The 13,497-nt window shown below is 48.9% G+C and overlaps 1 protein-coding gene across 2 annotated transcripts; it reads right to left on the bottom strand.

The window, feature by feature from the left end:
- Positions 1 to 2,973: 2,973 nt before the first annotated feature.
- On the bottom strand, positions 2,974 to 12,532 carry FOXR1 (forkhead box R1). 2 transcript variants are annotated; one of them, XM_009247150.2, is made up of 6 exons: positions 12,301 to 12,532; positions 5,455 to 5,529; positions 5,104 to 5,351; positions 4,639 to 4,865; positions 3,527 to 3,765; positions 2,974 to 3,053 (listed from the first exon to the last, which is right to left on the bottom strand). In XM_009247150.2, exons 1-6 carry the CDS (start codon positions 12,359 to 12,361, stop codon positions 3,025 to 3,027), a joined length of 879 nt encoding a protein of 292 aa, XP_009245425.1. In that variant the 5' UTR covers positions 12,362 to 12,532; the 3' UTR covers positions 2,974 to 3,024. The 2 variants fall into 2 exon arrangements, with proteins under 2 accessions (XP_009245425.1, XP_054381199.1); XM_054525224.1 differs by having other exon boundaries at positions 2,977 to 3,765; positions 12,301 to 12,463.
- Between the last annotated feature and the right edge of the window lie 965 nt (positions 12,533 to 13,497).

The following is a 13,497-nucleotide window of genomic DNA, read 5'->3' as shown; positions in this document are numbered from 1 at the left end:
TACAAAGTGCAGATGAGGTGGACAAATTGAGGCCAAATCAGATGAAAGCAGAGCTCAGGACTCAGGACCCTCTCCCTCCTGGGAGCTGAATAGACTAGGGTGGTAGGAAAGAGGCTCTGGCTGCAGGAGAGCTCTGGGTGGGCCCAGAGCAAATGACCTGACCTGGTCCCCCTCACCCTCTCCTTCAGTGGCTATCACTTAGAAATCAGCATCCAGGCCGGTTGCGGTGGCCACGCCTGCAATCCCAGCACTTTAGGAGGCCGAGGCAGGTGGATCACCTGAAGTCAGGAGTTTGAGACCAGCCTGAACAATATGGTGAAACCCCATCTCTACTAAAAATACAAAAAATTAGCCAGATGTGGTGGCGGGCGCCTGTAATCCCAGCTACTCGGGAGGCTGAGGCAGAACTTCTTGAACCCGGGAGGTGGAGGATTGCTTGAGCCCAGGAGTTCAAGGCTGCACATGAACTATGATTGTGCCACTGCACGGCCCTATCTCAAAGACAAAACAAAAAATAAATAAAAATTTAAATGAGGAGGTGGGAGCTACATTAGATTGGAGTTACCAGCAAGGAAAGCAGGGAGGAAAAATGAAAAAGTGAGACTACCTCAACCCTGGTCAGTTGCAGAGACCTGGGAGCCCTCTGGACAAGGGAGCCACTCTCTCAAGAGTGAAGCACCACCCACTGCCACTTCAAGACAGGAGTGATGCCCACCCCAGGTGGGCAGTGGTGGTCTTGAAGGCAGAGCTTTGTTTCTGTGCAGGCCTGTTGGGCAGGAGGGAAGAGTGGAGAGGGAGTGAGATCTGGCATTGTCTCCAAGCACTGAGTGTCTGTGGGATCCCTAAACAGCCCTGAACCTCACTCATTCCTTCCTTGTCCTCAGGCTTCTCCTTGTTCCCCACAGATCTAAGGCTGCCAGCTGTCCCTGCCCTGAGGCTGTCCCCTGCAACCAGGGAGGCCACAGCCCCCAGCTGGGACCTGCAGCCTCGAGGGCTCTTATTCCACAAGTGGCTTTTCCTGAGGGTGTGCTGGAGACAAACAGCATGGGGAAGGGTAATGAAACTCAGGCCCTATTTTTTTTTTTTTTTGAGATGAAGTCTCCCTCTGTCACTCAGGCTGGAGTGCAGTGGCATGATCTCGGCTCACTGCAACCTCCATCTCCTGGGTTCAAGTGATCTTCCTGCCTCAGTACCCGACTAGCTGGGATTACAGGCTTGTGCCACCACACCCGGCTGTTTGTATTTTTAGTAGAGACTGGGTTTCACCATGTTGGCCAGGCTAGTGTCCAACTCCCGACCTCAGGTGATCCGCCTGCCTTGGCTTCCCGAAGTGCCGGGATGACAAGCATGAGCCACTGTGCCCAGCCTGAGAGGAAGATTTTTCTACAGAAGTATTTCAGCTAATAAGCTAATAGAAAATTAGGGCCAGGCACAGTGGCTTACACCTGTCATCCCAGCACTTTGGGAGCCCAGGAGTTTAAGACCAGCCTTGGCAACATAGGGAGACCTCATCTCTAAAAGAAATAAAAATTTAAAAGGTTAGAAAATTAGGAATATTATTCCTAATACATTCTTAAAAATTTTTAGATGTGATGATTGTATCATGTTCAGAGTCTTTTTGGAGAAAAAAAAATGTCTAGAAATTGCTTCAAAATAATCCAGGGAGGCCAAGGCAGGCCGATCACTTGAGGTCAGGAGTTCCAGACCAGCTTGGGCAACATGGTGAAACCCTATCTCTATTAAAAATACAAAAATTAGCTGGGCGTGGTGGTGCTCACCTGTAATCCCAACTACACAGTAGGCTGAGGCAGAATTGCTTGAACCCAGGAGGTGGAGGTTGCAGTGAGCCGAGATCGTGCCACTGCATTCCAGTCTGGGCGACAGAGCAAGACTCCATCTCAAACACACACACAAATAATCCAGGAAAGGGGAATGAATATGTTAATAACATTGCCTGTGGTGAGATGAAGCTGGATGACAGCTATGTGGGGTTCACTAGACCGACTTTGTATGTGTTTGAAATCTTCAATCAACAAAATATCAGTTGGCCAGGCGCTGTGGCTTATGCCTGTAATCCCAGCACTTTGGGAGGCCGAGGCAGGCGGATCACAAGGTCAGAGGATCGAGACCAACCTGGCTAACATGGTGAAACCCCGTCTCTACTAAAAATACAAAAATTAGTGGGCCCTGGTGGCAGATGCCTGTAATCCGAGCTACTCGGGAGGCTGAGGCAGGAGAATCGCTTGAACCCAGGAGGTGGAGGTTGTGGTGGGCCGAGATTGCATCATTGCATTCCAGCCTGGGCAACAAGAGTGAAACTGTCTCACACACACAAAAGTCATCTGTAAGCTTTAAAAAAAAAAAAAAAAAAAAAAAGTGTGGCACCTCCCTAAAGCACCTTTCTATGCTCCCTTAGCACATGCTGTCACCACTATTACAGCTAACACAGTGCAGCGCAGTTCTCCCTGGCACCTGTATTCTATCCTGAGCTTGGTATACAGTAGCCACTTAAGGAGTATCAATTGAATGAATGTGTAGTGCTTACAGAATTGGCTGCTACAAACTGGCATCTCCCAGGATAATTTTTAGAGATGGAGTCTTGCTGTTGCCCAGGCTGGAGTGCAGTGGTGTGATCATGGCCAACTGCAGCCTTGACCTCCTGTGCTCAAGGGATCCTCCTGCCTCAGCCTCCCAAAGTGCTGGATTACAGGTATGAGCCACTGCATCCAGCCAAGATTATCTTCATAATCCAGAAAAGTGGAAATTGCTCCAAGATGCTTTAGAAGGCTGTGCATTTTCCTCCTTTGAGGAAAGATACTTACGGACTCCCTTTGCTGCACAGCAGGCACCTGCCCCATTGCCTCAGGAGCATCTGTAAGCTGAAGGCGTCCCATCTCCAACCTTGGAGTTGATCTCCACCTCCACCCTTAACCCCATCCTTAGAGACCCCACCTCCACAGACACACACAGAAGGCTACTGAGGGTAATTTTAATAAAGCATTAGCTGGCTGTTGCTTCTTGGGGTTAAAGATCAAAGAGGAAGGGCATCACATCTGTAAGAAAAGAAGAGAGTTCAGGAGTTTATCCTTCACAATTGCTGTTTCCTAGGCCTGGGATGCTCTCTCATAGCAGGTGATCTGCTTCTTTCACTCAAGGCTCAAATGCTGCCTCTTCTCTGAAGCCTCCCTGCACTGCTCCAGGGAAAGTACAAGTCCTCTTTGTACATAACCTCTATTACTGTGCTTCTCATGTTGTGTGCTCACTATTGCCTAGGCTGCTGGGCTTGGTAAGGCAAGTTGCCTCTTAGTTGTTTGCCCATGGATTCCTGGCACATCACATCCCACACTGGTGGGGGAGGTCTCCCCTCAGGCAGGCATCACCTGAGGGTCTCAGATCACTGTTAATCTCCCTGTTTCCTATAGAAGATGCATCCCCCCACTGCCACGGTGTGACCCAGGCTTCCACACTCGGCCTTGGGTCAGGATCCTCAGCTCTCTTCCCCTTGGGCCCACGCACGTCTTCACACCTGGCTGGCTCATGCACTGTTGGATACTTTCTAGCCGAGTGGAAGCCAAGGCGCGGGCCTCCTCCGCAAAGCGGCGGTGTCCCTCCTCGGTCAACTTCCAGAGGCAAGATCGAGGCCGTGTGCTGGCCCCGCCCTGCATGCTGACAGGCACTTTCTCAAAGCTGTCTCGAAAACAGAGATTGTGACGGACAGTATTCTTCCAGCCTTCCGGGGCCGTCCGGAAAAAGGGGAAGTGCTTTCTGTGGACAGGGAGGGGAGGTAAGGAAAGGCATGTTATGCCTGGGGAGTGCCCTTCTCTGGAGCATGTTCTACCCAGGGGCCAGGGGCTTCAGCCCTTCTCTCCAGGGGGATAGTAGCAAGTTGGCCTGGAGTTGCTCTTTGCTGACTGAGCACGTGGCAAAGCATCCACGTGGTGTGTGGCTCACCTGAACCCTCCCTCCCTCTGAGGGCCCAGGGCTTGGACCACAGCATGAACAAAGCAGAATCAGGCCAAGCAGCTCCTGTAAGAGGAATCTTGGTTGAGGACGGATACCACTTGAAAATTCCTATCCTGAGACATTAGGCACTTCTCTCCTAACACTGGGAAAGGGCCCGAGAAACTCCCTTCCTCACACTCCTGTGAGCAGGACTATCTGAGCTAAATGGAAAATCCTTCTCAACTGGGTTCCCTGCACCCCCAGGGGTGCAGGGAGCTGTGCCAGGCAGTCCAGTCCTAGCAGAGGCAGGTGGGAACTGTTGGGGAAACCTGACTTTAGACTGGCTGATCTTCAGAGGATGGTGGGGAAACTGTTACCTGACCCAAGTGAATGTATGTTTTAAAGGAGAACTATACCCAAAGAACACTGAAAACTAGTTAAAAAGAAAAAAAAAAGAACTAAAGCCATAAAAATTTTGGAGGGTTCTTTAGATGTGAAAGGGGGTGGGAATGGCTATGTTCCTGTACATATGTGGGCACAAATGCATCTGGGAAAAGGGAACTGGGAACATACTCATCCCCTCAGACCCAGATAGGGAAACCAGGTCAGCAACCCAGGGCCTGGGATGGATTGGAAGGCATCAGCCTGGGGCCCTGGCCCCCACGTCCCCCTCCTCGCAGGGCCCCCGGCACATACCGAGTGAAACTGTAGATCTGTTGCACGTTGAGGCCACAGGGGGAACTGTTTCTTAAAGCCAGGGCAATTAGGTGGAAGTAATTGAGAGGGGGCCGGGACCAGAGCCTCCCCGCCTGGCTGCTGGCTTGCCGAAGCCTCCGACTCTGGAGGGGGGCCCTTTTGTGAGGGGATGGGAGAGCCACAGAGGAGCTGTCTTCCTGGTCCTCAGCCTCCTCCTCTTCTGTGAGCTAGAGGAGCACAGAGTAGGAACTGGTCCTCACTCCTCAGCCTCTACTCCAGGGTGTAGTGGCAGGAACGGGGGGTGGTCTAAGGCCACCATTTGGGCTTCTCCCCCAACCCAAGCATGTAGGTAATTTCTGAACCCATTCACCTTTTGCTATGGCTAAGAGAGCAGAACTGTAATGGCTCTTCCCCATGCCCCTCGCCTACTGCCCAAGTCCCGCTCCCATCCCCAAAAATCCATACCTCCCAGGTGCTGGGGGAAAAGGCAAACCGCTTCCGAGGGGGAGACTGCTTGCTGGAGGACTGGGACAGTGATTCCACCCCTGTGGCCTCTGAGCAGCTGGCATCTTCCTCCTTCTGGGGTGGCTGAGAGGAGGGGAGTGTGCTTATCAGATCCTCCCTCTTCCTAGGTCCTGGGACCTCCAGCTTTCCAGGGGGATACACGATGTTGGGGTTTACCCACATCCAGAGGTTGGGCTCATAATCTGGACCTGTGCAGAACAAAAGGAGATTGTGTGCCACAGCCCACTGGCTTTGGGTGCCCCTGGTCTCCAGCCCAGACCACAGAAACAGGTCAGAGAACTCAATACTTACCATCCTTATCAGGGTTAGGTTTTTTCTCTAGGGGTAATTTTGGTGGCTTAACAATTCGGAGTTTATACCTGGCAACTGGCAAAAAGAAAGACAGAGAGAGTCAAAACATCCTAGGATATCCCTTTGTGACCCTAGGATCCTAGGCCTTAAGGCTTCTCTGGGAGGTTGTGGGCCCTGCCTGGGGAGTTAACATCACATTCTACTTCTACTGGTTTTCCCTTTACCTCTCTGACCTTCTCATTCCCCTCTGCATTCTTTTCTTCTCACTCTACATATACTATCCCTGAATAATCTCATGCATGCCTGTGGCTTCAGTTAACATCTATAAAAAAATGTAGAGCTCTCAAATCTTCACCTCTAGCCTAGCATTCTGTGCTAGCCCTTAAGGAGAACTACCTACTGGATGTCTTTACTTGGGTAGCCCACAGGCACTTCAAACGTGCTTCTAAAACTGAATTCCATCTTCTTGCTCTTCCTCCTGTATTCTTGTTTTTTTTCTTTGAGACAGGGTCTTGCTCTGTTGCACAGGCTGGAGTGCAGTGGTGTGCTCAAGAGATTCTCCCACCTCAGCCTCCCAGGTAGCTGGAACTACAGGTGCATGCCACTATGCCCCACTAATTTTTGTATTTTTTTTTTTTTCAGATGGAGTCTCGCTCTGTTGCCCAGGCTGGAGTGTAGTGGCGCGATCTCGGCTCACTGCAACCTCTGCCTCCCAGGTTCAAGTGATTCTCCTGCCTCAGCCTCCCAAGAAGCTGGGACTACAGGCGCACGCCACCACACCCGGCTAATTTTTGTATTTTTTAGTAGAGACGCGGTTTCACCATATTGGCCAGGCTGGTGTCGAACTCCTGACCTCGTGATCCGTCTGCCTCAGCCTCCCAAAGTGCTGGGATTACAGGCGTGAGCCACCGCGCCCAGCCCAATTTTTATATTTTTTGTATAGATGAGGGTCTGTGTTGCCTGGGCTGGTCTCGAACCCCTGGGTTCAAGCAATCCTCCTGCTTTGGGCTCCCAAAATGTTGGGATTACAGGCGTGAGCTACCATGCCTGGCCTTCCTGTATTCTTTGTCTCAGCAAGTGGCACCACCATTAACTGGTTGTTCAGGACAAAAACTATTTTTGCCCCCTCACTGTCCCTATGAGTGTCATTATATTACAGATGAATCTAGGCTTTTGTTTGGGAAATGATATACTTATTGGAGAGCTCAGTAATTACAGAGGATGCCTATTATGTTGCTAATATTCAACATAGTATTCAAAAAAGGAAAAAGTAGCAAAAGATATAAAAATTGGGGTTTTTTTGAGACAGGGTCTTGCTTGGTTGCCCACGCTGGAGTGCAGTGGTGTGACACTGGCTCACTGCAATCTCCACCTCCCAACTCAAGCAATCTTCCCATCTCAGCTCTTAAATGAAGAACTTAAAAGACTTGAACAAAGACTTATAATGCATACTATTAAGATGCTAGTTACCCTTAAAATGAATCTATAAGTTTTATGCACATATTATAGCGCAAAAATTAAAGTTTGGCCAGGTGCGGTGGCCCATACTTGTAATCCCAGCACTTTGGGAGGCCAAGGCAGGTGGATCACTTGAGGTCAGGAGTTTGAGACCAGCCCGGCCAACATGGCAAAACCCCATCTCTACTAAAAGTACAAAAAATTAGCCGGGCATGGTGGTGCGTACCTGTAGTCCCAGCTACTTGGGAGGCTGAGGCAGGAGAATCACTTGAACCTGGGAGGCAGAGGTTGCAGTGAGCTGAGATCGTGCCACTGCACTCCAGCCTAGGTGACACAGCAAGACTCTGTCTCAAAAAAAGTTCTAACACAGTAAAAATCACCATAAGCAAAAAACAAATAGACAAACAAACAAAATAGACAGCAAAACTTCAATCCAAATTTCTCAGTTCTCTGATACATAGAGAGCTCCTACAAATCAATATGTAAAAGGTCAACACAAACTTACAAATGGACAAATGATATGAATCAACATTCACAAGTAGGGGATAACTGAATGGCTAACAAGATGATCAGCATTATTAATAATAAGAAAAACACTGTAAGATAATGAGGTAATCAAATTGACTGGAATTATAAAGATAATACCAAGTGTTGAGAAACATGCAAAGAAATAGAATCTCTTATTATACTGCAGTTCTGTGTATCAACTGGAGCAGCCCTTGTTAAGAGCAATCAGGCAGGACTACAATTTACTCTACCTTACTGTCTGCTCCTGGATGTATATATTCAAGTTAATACAGAAACTTATATACTAATCAATCTCCATTGTTACTATCATCTACTGACCTCCTGGTTTAGCTGTCACTCTCCAACACTACTCCTGCCTTAAATCTTGGCTGCTGGCCAGGTGCAGTGGCTCATGCCTGTAATCCCAGCACTTTAAGATGCTTAGGCAGGCGGATTGCTTGGGCCCAGGAGTTTGAAATCAGCCTGGGCAACATGGTGAAACCCCATCTCTATAAAAAATACAAAGATAATAATCTAGCTGAGTGTGGTGGTGTGAGCCTGTAGTCCCAGCTACTCAGGAGGCTGAAGTGGGAGGATGGCTTGAGCGGGAAAAGGGAGGTTGTAGTGAGCCAAGCTTATGCTACTGCACTCCAGCTTGGGCAACAAAGCCAGACCTTGTTTCAAAAACAAAAACATGATCTTTGCTATTTATTGAACTCTTCTCCAGCGAGTTTGACTTCTACTCTACTGTGGACACTCCCTCAGGCATATAACCTAAACCAACAACTGCAACCTCTCCGTAACCTCATTTATGCACCACATAAAAATGCACCACCTCATGTCTTTCTGGCTAACTCCCTCAACCCCAACTACGATCCCACTGAGGTCACCAGTCCACTGAATTGTGGTTTTGGTGCACTCGTTTGGCAGAGGTAGATTTAGTCAGGGTTGTGGTTTGGCCAACAAAGTGCTCCAAAGCCACAGATGATCCAGGGAACCTGCGTAATATCTGGGAATGGGATTCAAGTTAGTTGAATAAGGGTGGACATATCAAGTGATTGAAACAGTGAAAAGGTGATAGGATCAATGGACTGGTGATCTCATTGCGACCCAAGGATAGCACCTCTGTATGTCTGTGTCTCGCTTTGGCACAGATCCCGCATGCTTTTTCAAGGACATTGTTCCACAAATCTTCCCCTGTCTTTCCTGTGTCTAATTTTTTGTCTTTGTTGGGTCATTCTCATCAGCATGCAAACATGCTGTTAATTCTCCCATTTCGGGGACCAGGTGCAGTGGCTCATGCTTGTGATCCCAGCCTGCTTTGGAAAGCTGAGGTAGGAGGATCACTTGAGCCCAGGAGTTCAAGGCTGCTCAAGGCTGCAGTGAGCTGTGCTGGTGCCACTGCACTCCAGCCTGGGCACCAGATAGAGACCCTGTCTCTAAATAAAAAAAAAGAAAGAAAAAGATTATCCCGTCTTATTTCCTGTTGAGGCATAACACATTGCCTCTACTTCCCCTCCTTCCATTCTTAAACCCCCTTCAGTCAGGTTTTTCGTTCTACCACTTAGTAAAACCACTAACCAGGGACCTCTGCTTAGTTAAGTCCAATCATCACTTACATTCCACTCATCCAACCCCTCCCTCCTTGAAAGGCTTTTTCCACTTGGTTTCCAGGAAACCACAGACCCCCCTAGTTTTGATTCTCAATGGTCTTTTTTGCTAGTTATCTCTCTTCTCTCCAATCTCTTTACAATGGAATGCCCCCAGGGCTCATTCTTGTTCCTCCTCTATTCTTACTCCTTAAGTTCCACCCATATACCAAAAGACCCAAAATTTACATCTGCAGTCCCCACTTCTCTCCAGAACTCCAGGCTCATGTATCCAACTGCAGACTCAATGCTTCTACTTGGATGTCTAAGGATCTCCAGCTCAGCATATCCAGAACAGAATTCCTGATCTTCCTTCCTAAACCTGTCTCCCACTCAGTACAAGGCAACTCTATCCTTCCACTAGGTCAAAACACTTTGAAGGCTCATACTCAATTGTCTGTCTTATACTCCATATCCAATCCATCAGCATAGCCAGCTGGTTCTCCCTGCTACTAGCCTGGCCCAATCTACCACCATCTCTTGTCTGGATTACTACTGCAACCTCCTAGTCTCTGTACATCCACAGACTACCCTCAACACATCAGCCAGAGTGTTCTTTTCAAATATAGATCACACAGGACTAGCCACATAATTTGTAGGGTTCAGTAAAGAAAACATGAGGCTCCTCGTTGAAAAATTATTAAAAATTTCAAGACAGTGACAGCAGTGTATTAAACCAAACACAGGCACCTAGGCAACTGCACGGGTCACACACTCATGAAGCAGACCCTGAGAGCATGTCACTCCTCTGCTCAATTTGGGAGGTAGGAGGATTGCTTGAGTCCAGGAGTTCAAGACCAGCCTGGGCAACATAGGGAGATCCCCATCTCTACAAATAGTAAAAAAGTTAGCCAGTGTGGTGGCCTGTGCCTGTGGTTGCAGCTACTTTGGGGACTGAGGTGGGAGCATTGCTTGAGCCTGGAGGTAATTGTGCCACCGCACTCCAGCCTGAGCAAGAGCAAGAGCCCATCTCAAACAAAACCTTACAACCAATTCTCATCTGACTCAAAGTCAACCCTAAAGTCCTTAGAGGACAGGCATTCCTGCTCTCAACCACACCCTGTGGAGCTATTTACTGTCATCCAGCCTCACTGACCTCCTTACCACTTTCCCTTCAAGTATCCTCTAGGCTCACTCCTCCCCTCCTATCAACCCTTTGCTCAAATATTATGTTCCTAATTGAGTTCAACCCCACAATCTTATTTAAAACTGTAGCTGTGGCCGGGCGTGGTGGCTCACACCTGTAATCCCAGCACTTTAGGAGGCTGAGGGAAGCGGATCATTTGAGGCCAGGAGTTTGAGACCAGCCTGGCCAACATAGTGAAACCCTGTCTCTACTAAAAATACAAAAATTAGCTGGGTGTGGTGATGCAGGCCTTTAATCCCAGCTACTGGTGAGGCTGAAGCACTAGAATCGCTTGAACCTGGGTGGCAGAGGGTGCAGTGAGCTGAGATTGCGCTACTGTACTCCAGCCTGGGCGACAGAGTGAGACTCTATGTCAAAAAAAAAAAAAAAAAAAAAATGAAGGCCGGGCGCGGTGGCTCACACCTGTAATCCCAGCACTTTGGGAGGCTGAGACGGCGGATCATGGTCAGGAGTTCGAGACTAGCCTGACCAACATAGTGAGACCCCGTCTCTACTAAAAATACAAAAATTAGCCGGGCATGGTGGCGCGTGCCTGTAGTCCCAGCTACTCGGGAGGCGGAGGCAGGAGAATCACTTGAACCCGGGGGGCAGAGGAGATCGCACCACTGAACTCCAGCGTGGGCAACAGAGCCAGACTCCATCTCAAAAAACAAAAAACAAAAACAAACTATAGCTGCCACCACACCCTTCCCCATTCCTGAGTCTCCTTCTCCTGTTCTTTCCCCATTGCAGATTTTCACTTTATAGCATACTCTATGATCTACCCATTTATTATACTTCTGTGGATTATCTGTCTGCCCCCAGTAGAATGTAAGGTTCCTTGTCTGTTCTGTTCACTGTGTATCATGAGTGTCTAGAACAGTGCCAGGCCAGTTGGAGGTGCTGAATACATATTTCTTGAATGAAGAAACAAGAAAGAATGTTCATTAGCATTAATTATGGTGGCAAAGAGTTGGAAGCAATCTAGGTGTAAAGAAAATTAAAATGTAAAAGGTGGGACACCCAGCTGATAGAATACTAACAACAATCAGAAATAATGAACCACGTCTGAATTTAGCAACCTAAAACAACAGCTCTCAAAAACAATGAGTGGAGAAAACAGACGTTAAATGGATTAGGGTTGGTAATGGGAGTAGCGGAGGTAATGGAAGGAGGGGTGGAGACTTAAGGGGCAAAAGGAAGAGTTAAGGCCGGGGGCGGTGGCTCAGGCCTGTAATCCAGCACTTTTGGAAGGCCGACATGGGCAACATGGTGAAACTCCGCCTCTACTAAAAATAAAAAAAATTAACAGGGCGTGGTGGCGCACCCCTGCAATCCAGGCTACTCAGGAGGGCTGAGGCGGGAGAATCGTTTGAACCCGGGAGGCGGAGGTTGCAGTGAGCCGAGATCGTGCCACTGCACTCCAGCCTGGGCGACGCAGCAAGACTCCGTCTCAAAAAAAAAATTTGGAAAAAAAAAAAAAAAAGTTAATCCAAAGGCCTTGCAGGCAAAAAGGTACCATGAATGTGGGGAGTAATTATCTCAACCCTCCACACTTGAGGTCCAAAGAAGACAAAGAAAACCTAAAAGATCGCTATGGTCAACCAAGCATTTGGCAAGTACGGAGCACTTCTAGGTGTCAGGCAATATGTTAAGAGGTGAGAATACAGCCATGGATAAAACGATGAGGCCTGTTTTTTTAAGAGACGGAAAAGTAACTGAAATATACAGTATAGCAAATGGCGACCAGCGCCAAGGAGAAGACCCAGAAGAGGCCTTGGAATGTTCTGGGAGCCTGGCGGGTGACGTAGAGTGGAAAGCCTCCGTTTTTGGGTGAGACCAGCTGTCCTCCAGGAGCTTCCAATTGAGTCAAGCGCGAACCCCCCCACCCCCCAAACCACTCCCGAGTAGAGTTCGAGAGTGGGGGTGGAGCGGGGGCGGCGGAGCTAAGCCAGAGGGCGGGGTGGGGGGCGGCTCGGCCCCCCGCAAGCCTCCCCGGGAGGCCGGGGCGAAGGCTGGGAAGCCGCCCTGCCCCGGGGTCCCGCGAGCCCCTAGGCCACCCCTTCGCCACGCCCAGCCCCCCACTTCACCCCACCCGCTACTCACGTTTCTGCTCCGCTAAGGGGAGGTGAGTTGTGGTGAAGGCCAGAAAGAGCTCGTTCCCCATGTCCCAGTCCAGCAGTCCCGGGACCTGGCCATGGAGGCTGGCCCAGAAGTCGAGGTGTTGGAGCTTCACGTCCACCTTCGGGGCGGGCAGAGGCGCGGCGGCGCGGAGTGGGGACGCGGAGTGGGAGCGCGGCGGCTGAGTAGCGACCCTCACAGGCGCCTTCTTAAATGCGCCGGCTCCGATTGAGTTATCTTGGCGGCAGCTCAGGTGTGGAGCGGTCCATTTGACGCCTTTAATCTCTTCAGGACCGCGCCGAGGAACGCTTAAGAAGACCCTCCTTGACTCTACCCTTACATGCCGGGGGTCGAGGACCTGGGGATCCGGAAGGGACCCCAGACCATCTTCCGCATCCTCGTTTGCCCAAGCCCCTTGCCCCTTATTTCATTGAAAAGGCGCCATGGTCACGTGATCGTATTTATTTATTTTTATAGTTTTGCTTTAACATTGATCCTTTCTACCATAATAGTATTAGTAGTTACTTTCTAGAAGTTATGAAAGGTTTATGGTTTATCCACGATCACATCTGTAGTAGATGGTGGAGATGGAATTACACTGGATGGTGATTTGATTAAAAATTTTTTTTTTGTCTTTTAGCCGGACGCGCTGGTTCACGCCTGTAATCCCAGCACTCTGGGAGGCCGAGGTGGACGGATCACCTGGGGTCAGAAGTTTGAGACCAGCCTGACCAATGGTGAGACCCCGTTTCTACTAAAAATACAAAAAAATTAGCCGTGCGTGGTGGCTCACGCCCGTAATCCCAGCTACTAGGGAGGCTGAGGCAGGAGAGTCGCTTAAACCCGGGAGGTGGAGGTTGCAGTGAGCCGAGATGGTGCCACTGCACTCCAGCCTGGGGGACAATAAAATTAAAATAAAAATTTTGTTTTTAATAATTTCAGATTTGCAGAAAAATCCCAAGAATGCTACAAAAAATTCCTGTATACTGTTTCACCCAGATTCACCAATACACCAATTATTAACACTTTATCACATTTATATTTTTATTTCCATATATACTACATATATATTATGTTTTGCTTAACAATTTGAGAGTAATTTGCAGACCTCGTGTCCCTTTACCCAAAAATATTTCTGTATTTCCTAAAAACAAGGATATTGTTTTATGTATCCAGAAAATC

This window comes from Pongo abelii, chromosome 9, assembly GCF_028885655.2.
Source record: "Pongo abelii isolate AG06213 chromosome 9, NHGRI_mPonAbe1-v2.0_pri, whole genome shotgun sequence".
Lineage (NCBI taxonomy): Eukaryota > Metazoa > Chordata > Mammalia > Primates > Hominidae > Pongo > Pongo abelii.
This window is presented reverse-complemented; position numbering and strand designations above follow the sequence as displayed.

Bases quoted from the DNA above. Each gene is read 5' to 3' on its own strand.
- FOXR1 (XM_054525224.1), bottom strand. From the start codon at position 12,361: ATGGGGAACGAGCTCTTTCTGGCCTTCACCACAACTCACCTCCCCTTA. The intron at 5,530-12,300 runs GTGAGTAGCGGG...TCTTTTTGCCAG, and splicing joins CCCCTTAGCGGAGCAGAAAC to TTGCCAGGTATAAACTCCGA. The intron at 3,766-4,638 runs GTATGTGCCGGG...CCCTGTCCACAG, and splicing joins CAGATCTACAGTTTCACTCG to AAAGCACTTCCCCTTTTTCC.